Source organism: Citrus clementina, unplaced genomic scaffold, assembly GCF_000493195.1.
Source record: "Citrus clementina cultivar Clemenules unplaced genomic scaffold, Citrus_clementina_v1.0 scaffold_8, whole genome shotgun sequence".
Taxonomy (NCBI): Eukaryota; Viridiplantae; Streptophyta; class Magnoliopsida; order Sapindales; family Rutaceae; genus Citrus; species Citrus x clementina.
Window position 1 is genome coordinate 9,073,912 of NW_006262022.1, and position 11,093 is coordinate 9,085,004.

General features: G+C 34.6%; 1 protein-coding gene and 1 non-coding gene across 2 annotated transcripts; both read right to left on the reverse strand.

Moving 5' to 3' along the window:
- Window positions 1–2,889: 2,889 nt before the first annotated feature.
- On the reverse strand, window positions 2,890–4,915 carry LOC18035409 (geraniol 8-hydroxylase). Its single transcript, XM_006423598.2, has 2 exons — window positions 3,869–4,915; window positions 2,890–3,797 (listed from the first exon to the last, which is right to left on the reverse strand). The coding sequence occupies exons 1-2, from the start codon at window positions 4,760–4,762 to the stop codon at window positions 3,204–3,206; spliced, it is 1,488 nt and encodes a 495-aa protein (XP_006423661.1). The 5' UTR covers window positions 4,763–4,915; the 3' UTR covers window positions 2,890–3,203.
- A 5,246-nt stretch (window positions 4,916–10,161) lies between these two features.
- Window positions 10,162–10,265, reverse strand: LOC112096503. Its single transcript, XR_002904406.1, has one exon. It is a non-coding gene; the product is annotated as a small nucleolar RNA R71 (small nucleolar RNA).
- Window positions 10,266–11,093: the final 828 nt, after the last annotated feature.

Below are 11,093 nucleotides of genomic sequence, written 5' to 3' on the forward strand. Positions count from 1 at the left end.
TAACATAGATTTTATGTGGAAAACTTCACTATCAAAGAAAAAATGCAGCCATCAAGAATGACTAAATAATATCCATCACGTGTAAAATTGTTATAATTAAACTACATTCTCCTAATGGGTTTTTTTCTTAGATCATCCCAATTACATACAAAAAATTTCTCAATCATACAACATATACTCCACAATCTCACAAATTCTTTCTTCAAATTTTTAACTAAATTGAGAGATGGGATGGGATTTACCAACCCCAGTCTCATCCCGTATATGCAAGTGAGATGAAAAAATGTCTCACTCCCGTCCTTATATTTTTTTTTTTGGAAAAAAATATGTCTCAATCTCGTCCCAAAAAAGATGGGATCCTAGGGGATCCTATCCCAATTAGAAAAATTATCATTCTTAGTTGGCAATGAAACGGAATCGGATGAGATTTGCCAATCCCAGACCCGTCCCGTATATACAAGTGAGATAAATAATGTCTCACTCCCATCCCTATATTTGTAATATTTAGTTATGTCTCACTTTAGCTCCTTTTCTTTCGAACATATTTTTGTTATTAAAGTTTTGGAATTTGTAATATATACTAATAATAAGAAAACATTCTTATTGCGGTCTTTTTCACGTGTCGTGCCTTAACCCATCTTTAATTGTGCCATGCTTTTAAGGTCCACGTGCCTAAAATTCTAAGTTTGGCCTAACCCTTGTGCGTGTCGTGCTAGGCTGGGCATCGAATTGTATTAGATATGTATCCCAATTACATACAAAAAATATGTCACACATTAAAACTTCGTGATAAATAATGCTAGGAAGTTTTGGTTCCCACCCAAATTCTCTACAAAATATGTCAAATAAGCATATAAACAAAATAAAGGAGGAGAATAATATCAATCACATAACATAGATTTTATGTGGAAAACTTCACTATCAAAGAAAAAATGCAGCCATCAAGAATGACTAAATAATATCCATCACGTGTAAAATTGTTATAATTAAACTACATTCTCCTAATGGTTTTTTTTCTTAGATCATCCCAATTACATACAAAAAATTTCTCAATCATACAACATATACTCCACAATCTCACAAATTCTTTCTTCAAATTTTTAACTAAATTGAGAGATGGGATGGGATTTACCAACCCCAGTCTCATCCCGTATATGCAAGTGAGATGAAAAAATGTCTCACTCCCGTCCTTATATTTTTTTTTTTGGAAAAAAATATGTCTCAATCTCGTCCCAAAAGAGATGGGATCCTAGGGGATCCTATCCCAATTAGAAAAATTATCATTCTTAGTTGGCAATGAAACGGAATCGGATGAGATTTGCCAATCCCAGACCCGTCCCGTATATACAAGTGAGATAAATAATGTCTCACTCCCATCCCTATATTTGTAATATTTAGTTATGTCTCACTTTAGCTCCTTTTCTTTCGAACATATTTTTGTTATTAAAGTTTTGGAATTTGTAATATATACTAATAATATTAAAATGTGAAATAAAAGATTTTGTGATATAAATCAATTTCTTTTTGTTATGTTTTGGTGCCTTTTAATTTTACCAATAAATCAATAGGCAATGATCCAATTCAATTTTTTATTTTTTAAAAATAAATTAACTAGTGATACCATGGTAACAATAATCATAGACACTAATAAAATATCAATAACTACTAACACTATGGTGTCATAATATCGGTGATACTGTAGTAATAGTAATCACTGACACCACTTACAAGTGTCACTATTTTCTGACTCCCAGATTACTTACACAATTAACAAGTGTCAGTGAAAGCAATTTCTGACACTATTCTAAAGTCAGTAAAGACCATTTTTCTAGTAGTGATAATATCAATCACATAACAAAAATTTTACGTGGAAGACTTCTCTATCAAAGAAAAAAAATAGCCATCAAGAATGACTAAATAATATCCACCATGTGTAAAATTATTATAACTAAACTACATTCTCCTAATGGTTTTTTGCCTTACTCTATCCCAATTACATACAAAAAAATTCTCAATCATACAACAATATTACACAGTCTCCCAAATTATTTATTTAATTTTTTGACTAAATTGAACAACTTTATAATTTGTGCATGTTAAGACTTGTCTTAAATATTGTTATTGGGCACTTATCTATCAGCTTCTGGGCCACGCCGTTTATCCAATACAATTGGAAGTCAAAGTCTAAAGTTTGATTTCCTCAATGTTCTGGTCCGACGATTCTATTATTAGGCTCTTACTTTGAGAATGTTCTAGTTACACAATACTGTTATTAGGATCTTACTTTATGCTTGTGAGACAAGCAGTTTCTCTATCTGTGCACAACTTTAGTTGCCAATCTCATATTAAGCTATTAGGCTCTTACTCTAGGACTCTTACACCTTGAGAAAGTTTTAGTAAAACAATACTATTATTACGCTCTCACTTTAGCCTTTTTAGATAAACAATTTCTCTATCCGTACGTAACTTCGCTAGCTAATTTAATCTGACAAATTACATTTGACAATTACATTTTGACAATTACATTTCTGCAATATATCTTGCTTCCATTTCTAGTAATTCATTATTTAAAGATGTCGGTGGTACGGACAAAATCATACAATTGCCAAATTAGCTAGCTTGATGACTTGGACTGATATTGTATATACCATGCAAAAAACTCAATATGACCCTGCATGCATATTTTTTTACGCAAGAAAGAGACAAAAACATCGCGCAAACATTTAATGGATAATCGCATAATTTCAACTGCTGAGATAGGGAAAAAATCATCCTCACTTGCAAAACTAGTACTGATTAAATAAGATTTATTAAAAGATATATATAACGATCCTTTGTTATATTCAAAGTTTTACATATTTTGCTTAAAATATTAATCCACTCAAAAATGATTAAACAAGCTGAATAATTAGATAGATGCTGATAAATTATAAGAGATAATATAGTGCGGGAACTCTCATTTTTTTTCATGTGAACAAACTTTTAAGCCGTGCAATTTAATAGAGTCAGCTTTCAATGCTATTAAATCGCATGACTTTATAGTTTATTAAAGATTAACTCTGTTAAGTTACGTGTCTACATAAAAAAAAAATGAAAGCGCCCGCACTTAAGAATGATTACACACATATAACTAACCACCAAGCGCTTTATATAGTGGCTACCACCAAGCGCTTTATATATTGGCTACGAACTATAGTATAGAACTAGATGGCAACAGGGACAGCATGAAGGGGTTCAGCCTTTTGTACGGTGAGGCCAAATTTATCTTCCATGTCCATGTTGTGGTTATCAAGCTTCCAATCAAAAGAGTTAATAAGTGAACCCAACATTAGATGTAACATTCTGATTGCCAATGGTAAACCAGGACAAATTCGTCGTCCAGCTCCGAAGGGAATTAGCTCAAAATTCTGGCCTTTGAAATCAGCATTTGACCCTAAGAACCTTTCGGGAATAAAAGTGTGTGGGTTGTCCCATGTGCTTTCATCTCTGCCAATAGCCCATACATTGACAAAAACTTGTGCACCTTTTGGCACTGTGAAGCCTGCAATTGCAACATCTTTTGTGGCTTTGCGGGGAAGTAATAAGGGAACTGCAGGGTGCAATCTCAAAGTTTCTTTAACAACAGCTTGTAGATAAGGTAGCCGAGTGATGTCAGATTCCTCAATTGGTTTACACTTGCCAACTGTTTGTTCTAGCTCCAATTTTGCTTTCAATAAAGCCTCAGGGTTGTGGAGTAGTTCTGCCATTGCCCATTCCATTGTACTTGAAGTTGTGTCATTCCCCGCAATAAACAAATCCTGGTATACGAACACTGTTATTTAACTTGTAATTTGTACTAGAAATTAAGAAAAAGGAAAAGAAATATTACCGCAAAAAAGTGCTTGAGATGTTTTGTTTCAATCTCAACACTCTTGTCTTGGATAATATTGAGAAGAGTATCTAATATATCTTTACATTCGGTGCTAATACTGCAACCATGTTCTTGTCTATGCTTCAATCGTTGATCAACCAAGCGATCAAACACCTCGAGCATCTTGGCACTATAAACTGTGATGCGGCGCTTTATCCCCTGCAGATCAAACTTTTTGAGAAGAGGAAAATGGTCGGACAAGTTAGGCTTTCCTACTTCTTCCAAGATACCAGAAACTGTATCCTTAAACTCTCGCTCATTGGGATTAACCAAATCAATAGAAAAAATTGTGTTGGATAATAAATTAAGTGAAGTATTGAAAGCAGCTTGGCCAACATCTATTGCTTTACCCGCACGGAAATTGTCTTCAACATGAGCAAGAAGGTCTTTGATTTTCTTGCGCCGGAGCTCTTGATTGGCATCGAGTTTCTGACTAGTGAAAATATGCATGTTGCTTATTTTTCGAAGATTTTTCCACATTGTTGAAACTGGAAGCCAGGCCAAACTGAATTCATGGTGCGGGAAGGGCAGTGACAAGATTGCTTCAGGGACCATTCGATCACAGAATGATAAATCATTATTTTGAAGGATGGCTTTGGCCATGCTTGGAGAAGAAACCACTACTGTGGTCACCTGGCCAAGTCTTAGACTCATTATGGGCCCATGAATCTTGGCAAGCTTGGCCAGTGACTTGTGAGGTTTAGCACCTAGCTCCAGAAGGTTTCCGATCACTGGATAAGGCCTCGGTCCCGGTGGAAGCTGTTTGTGTCGTCCTCTGGAAACGAAACTTAAAGCCATCACCCAAACCAATGTGAATACAAGCCACAGTATGCAGTTAATTAACAAATCCATCTTTGAATTGAAGTTGATATTTTGATTTCTCTTTATTTGAAAGTCTCTTCAATACCGTCCCTTCACTTTCTTTTATAGTAGTACCTGGACTCTGGAAGTTGCTTTCTGTCAAAGTTATGGTTGGGAGGTGCCGGCCAAGGAAAGAAAAAAAAGGGAAACTTTGACAAAGAAGAAAGAGGAAGAAAAATGGGTGCCGCCCAAAGAAAATAAGGAAAAAGAAGAGTGAAGAAGATAATGGCGGTGAGAAGAAAAAAAAAATTTAATAGCCAAAACTTTGGCTATAAATAGAGAGGCTCCCTCCTCATTTTATTCATTCCATTTTTTCTTAAGTTTCTCTTCTCTGTTTTGTAAAAGAGAAAGAGTTGTGTGAGAGATTAAGAGTTTTAATACTCTTATGTAATTAGTGAGTGAGAGATTGGGTGTATTAGAGTTTTGAGTTGTAAGCTAAAATATTACAATACTTGTAATCCTTATTTCACTAGTGAAATATTTTTCTTCTGTCTTCGCCCGTGGACGTAGTCTAAAAGTCGAACCACGTAATTTTTAGTGTCCTCTTTTGTGTTTTTTCTTTATTTTCTTATTTTAGCTGTATGTCTACTTCACCCACCAATTTCCTAACACTTGCACTATTGTTTCACAACTATTTCAAACACATAACTAAATAAAGTTTTTCGAGTCATGTCACTTTCATATTGCTGGTTCCTTGGGTAATTTGGTCTTCTTAAGACGAGCATTTATTTTGAGTAGAAAGGTCCAATGAGCTTTGATCGCATGAGATTTGAGTTGGAGTTGTTTCCGATCCCCAGGATGTAAAAAATATCCATCCTACAATGCGGGTTCAGTAATAACCAGCCTACGGATGAGGCATACTTCGACTGGGCTTCACTTTGACAAGCTTAGATTTGGTTTGGAATTCAAATTTTATAAAAAAAATATATAAAATATACATTATTTAAAATAATTATATATATTTGGTGAAACCAATTACATATATTTAAAAGTTTATTCATATTTTGAAATCTAATTTTATTAAAATTAAAATTTAAAAATTATAAATAAAATAATTAGAATATTTTTAATTGGAATTGTTCCCAGTTCCCACTTACCATTGACTTTAACCGTTGACCAGACTTTAACCCAAATTTTTTTATTTTTGGTAATTTTTTATGCAATCTTAAATTCAAATATTCGTATGTTTATATATTTTTTTAGAATAATTAATTGAAGGTCCATATTTAATATAATTACATGTGTACCAGTGGTAATAAATACGTGATGATTATTTGGTTTTACATGTGAACAACAAATTGGCCCAAAAGAAGATTTATTATTTGACATGTTCTTATTATTAGTATTTGATTACTATATCAAGATATCACTTACAAGTTAATAGTTTGTCCAAATGTGAAATATTAATGGAGTGTCCATAATCTTGAGATGAAGTTTACCTTTATTTGAATTTAATTTTGTTTTAAGACTAATATGAGATTGTTTTGTTTGTTTGTTGTTCTCTGTTCAGTTATGTCTGTTGTTAGTATTACTGCCAACATTAATTCTATTCCTATGCTAAATGACTCTAATTTCAAGTCATGGCAAGAGAACCTCTTAATAGTTCTCACAGGCATGGATCTTGACATTGTGTTAAGGGTTGATTCTCCCCCACCACTTGCGGATGAAAGTACCCTTGATAACAAGAAGGATATTGAAAGGTAGGAGAGATCAAATCGCATGTGTGATGATTATAAAAAAGAATATTCTGGAAGCATTCTGGGGTTTAATGTTTGAAAAGAAACTACAACTAAGGAGTTCCTTGCAAAACTTGAACAGAGGTTTATTAAGAACAAAAAGACTAAAATTGATATACTCTTAACAAGCCTAATTTCAATAAGGTGTAAAAGAAAAGACAAAAGTAAGAAAAAGAATAAGAAAGTTGCATATACAACACCTCAAAAGAAACAGCAAAAGAAATCGGATGATCCAAAAGCTGTTAATTACTTTTTTTATGGAGCTGAAGGTTATGGTTTGGTTTGTTCTGAGATTAATTTAACTTTAGTACTTAGACACATATGGTGGATAGATTCTAGTGCAACAACTCACATCAGTATGTCTATGCAGGATTGCTTGAATTGTCGAAAGCCTGGTGATGGTGAAAGATACATCTATGTGGGCAATGCAAGACTGTTGAAGTTGAAGCAAATGAAAAATTCAGATTATTATTGAAGACCGGATTTTATTTGGATCTCGATTAAACCTTTTTTGTTCTATCTGTTAGATGAAATTTGATTTACATTTCCGCTTTGGACAAATCTGGTTATTCTTGTTTATTCGGAAATAGAAAATTGAGTTTCTTTCATGATTCAAAACTAGTTGGTTCTGGTTCTTTGTCAAGTAATGATAATCTTTATTTGGTTGATACAATTACTTCATTTAATGAATCCTTACAATTTAGTACATTAAGTTTAAAGAGACAATTAACCAATGAGAATTCAGTTGTGTTATGGCACAGGAGTTTGGGTCATATATCTAGACGGAGAATAGAGAGACTTGTGTCAAACGAAATTCCTGAACCCTTAGATTTCACAGAGTTTGATATTTGTGTTAACTGTATCAAGGAAAAAAAACCAATAAAAGGAGATTTGATGCCGATAGGACTTTGGATGTCTTAGAACTCATACATACGGACATTTGTGGGCCATTCCCTGTGGTTGCTTGGAATGGTCAACAATATTTAATAACGGTCATAGATAATTTTTCTAGATATGGCTACAAATGTCTCTTTTATGGAAAGTCACAGTCCTTGGATATGTTCCAAAATTTTAAGGTTGAAGTTAAGAATCAACTTAGCCAAAGAATTAAAGGCATCAGTTCTGATCGTGGTGGTGAATATTATGGCAGATATGATGGTTCAAGTGAACAACGTTTAGGACCGTTTGCTAAATTCATAGAGGAATGCAGTATCATCCTACAGTACAATATGTTAAGTTCACCTAGTATGAATGGTGTTATTGAAAGACAAAACATGATGCTTAAGGATACGGTGAGGAGTATAATAAGGTGTTGTTGGAAGACAAAAGATGAAATAGGACGCTTAAGGATATAGTGAGGATTATGATTTGTCATTCTACCTTACTAGAATCACCATGGGGAGAAGTGCTTAAGACGCAAGTGTATATCTTTAATAGGGTTCAAACTAAAGCAACTGCCAAAATCTCTCATGAGTTTTGGACAAGTAAGAAGCCTAGTCTAAAGCACTTGCATGTTTGGGGATGTCTAGCTGAGGCATGTTGAGTGTTAGAAAATGCATATTTATAAAGGAGAAAACCGTCATTTTACATTTTAAGTCTTACTAACAACCCTTACTTTTATATATTTAACCTTCTTGTGATTTAATTACATGTGTTTTATTTTAATTAAGTATTTTATGTATTTTAGGGGCATTATAGTCATTTCACAATAAAGGAGAGATCAGACGGCGGAACGGACATCACTGTATACGTTACTGTTCACGACACTGTTCACATAGACGGATGATGACGTGGCATTGACCGATGATGTGGCATTGACTGATGAGGTGTCACGATCCTGTTGGACTAAAATTCTTATGTACTGTTGATGGTGACGTGGCAGCATATCAGTGGACGAAAAATCCCGCGTACGGTGCATGCATCACACAGGATTATTTTCAACCAAACTGCGTTACTGTTCAAAGTCGGGTCAAACCGTGTTACTGTTCATCCGCGTGGTCAAACCGTGGACTGTTGACTGATGACGTGGCGCAATCCTGAGCGTCCAAACTGTTTTTAATCCGATGGCCATGATTTACTCCATGTATCTATAAAAAGGGGGCCTCCCCCCCTAATTTGATATCTCTGAATCCATTTTTGGGATCCATTTTCTGTAATTCCTTCTCCATCTTGTATTTTCTTCGTATTTTAATAAATTCCCATTTTGCCCCTAGTTCAATTATGAGTGGCTAATTTTCTTTCAAGCTTGGGTTGAAGGTGAAGTCTCAACATGTGTCATGGGCTTAATTTGGTAAATTTATTTTCTCTTCCCCTCTAGTTTTTGTGGATGTTTTGACTTCTCGTCGACAAATAATACTAATCTTGTCTAGTACCGCCTTGGTTTCACCGGCCCTCTGGTACAAGGTTATTATTATTTGGCACGATAAGCCCTTAGCACCATATTGATTAGAGCGTGGTTCATGAGGTGTGGATTCCCCCCTCATGATTTAATTGGCATTAATACGGATTATTTAGCCCATGATGCATGTTGATACGGATCCAGATACCCAAGTACGTTATTTCAATAGAATTCTCTTCAATTTCTTCTCGCCATTTCAATACCAATTTTAGAATTTATTCTCGCCATTTTAATTTAAGTTGTAGCATATTCCAAACCATTTCCACCACAAATCCAATCACCCATTCACAAAATTAATTCTACACAATTAAAATCCACCTCCTCGTGGGATCGACACTCGTCACCATTGATCTATACTATAATAGATTCGTGCGCTTGCGAGTACATTAAAATTTGCACAATAAGTTTTTGGCGCCATTGCCAGGGAGGTAAGTAATTTTAATTCATAGAATTAATTTTTGTGAATAATTTCTTTTATTTGTTTTCTTGTATTTTTTATTATTAAAAAAAAGAGTGAATCTACATTTAAAGGTTAGTATTTCTTTTCTTTTTCTCTTCTTTAAAATTCTGTTATTTAATTTTCAAGTTATTTTTTTCTTTGTAATTTTTGTTTATTTTATTAATTTAATTTTTATTTAATTTATTTAATGTATTTTTTTTGTGTATTTTTATAGAAAGGTTTTAATAGCGCAATAAGGTTAGTATTGTAATTTCTCCCTCTTCTTTATTTTTATTTGTTTTGTTCCCATCTTTATTTTTTATTTTATTTGTTTTGCATGCATGGTCGTAGGTCATTATTACCTAATCTTGAACCTATCGACCTTGAATTAGAAAAAACACTTCGCACACAAAAGCACATTAAAAATAAATTTGAAATGGATTTGCAACCACAAGAGAGGCCATTTAAGGACTACTTCAGTCCCTTAGCTAATTTGAGTACATCATGCATAAGATACCCAAATGTAGCTGCTAGGAGTTTCGAATTAAAACCTAGTGTGCTAAATTGTCTCCCCACATTTTATGGCCTAGAAAATGAGGATCCATATAATCATCTGAATGATTTTCATGCCATTTGTCAAACTTTTAAATATGAAAATTTTTCAGACGATGATGTTAAACTTAGACTATTCCCATTTTCTTTAAAGGATAGAGCTCGTTCATGGCTTAATACATTGCCTGCTAATAGCATTGCATCATGGGAACAAATGGTTACAAAATTTTTAAATAAATATTTCCCAGTGCATAAAACCAATGCTATTCGCAGGGAAATCTCGGAGTTTACCCAGAAAGATGACGAGCAATTTTTCGAAACATGGGAGCGATTCAATGGGCTACTCTTGAAGTGTCCACATCATGGGTACGAGAAATGGCACCAATGCCAATACTTTTTGGAGGGATTATTGCCAAATATGCAAGAATGGCTAATGGCAACAAGTGGAGGAGAGCTAATGTCAAAAAGTGCATCCGAGATTTGGGAATTCTTCCAGCGACAAGCGGATAATTCCCAACAACAGAGTCGATCACTTAGGAATACTAGAAGAATTAAAGGAGTAAATGAGGTTCAAATTGGCGAGTCAACTTCGGGAATCAAAGAAGTCAAGGAGATGGTTGAAGGTCTTGCTCGACAAATAGCATCGTTATCGACTGTTAAATCAACAGAGCCACATGACCATGACTCATACTCAGATCAAGCCAATGCCATAGGTGTAATGAGAAAACCATCGAATTACAACCCATACTCCAACACATATAACCCTGGATGGAGAGACCACCCCAATTTTTCATGGTCTCAAGGATTCCAACAGAATGGACCAGCAGCTCCAGCTCCACCAATGCAACAAATTTCTCAAAATCCTCAAGCCTCTCAGCCCCCATTTGGACCATACAATCAGAACCAGAACTACTCTCAACTCAGACCATGGGAGGATTCATTCCAAAATCTCAAGAATCTTACTCACTCTACGATTGAGCAACAGAACCGCACCATTGATGGACTACGAAATGAGTTGAGAGCAGGCTTCAACTCACAAGCTCAATCAGTTTCAAGCCTCGAGAAGATGGTGGGACAACTTGCTTCTTCAGTTCAGACATTGGCAATGACTGTTGAGAAAGGCAAATTTCCAAGTCAACCAGTGCCTAATCCTAAAGGAGTACGTGAAGCAAGTACCAGTTCACTACAGCAGCATGG

Excerpts from the sequence above, each read along its gene's own strand:
- LOC18035409 (XM_006423598.2), bottom strand. The coding sequence starts at position 4,762 with ATGGATTTGTTAATTAACTGCATACTGTGGCTTGTATTCACATTGGTT. Across the intron at positions 3,798-3,868 it reads ATCTCAAGCACTTTTTTGCG|GATTTGTTTATTGCGGGGAA; the intron begins GTAATATTTCTT and ends TTCGTATACCAG.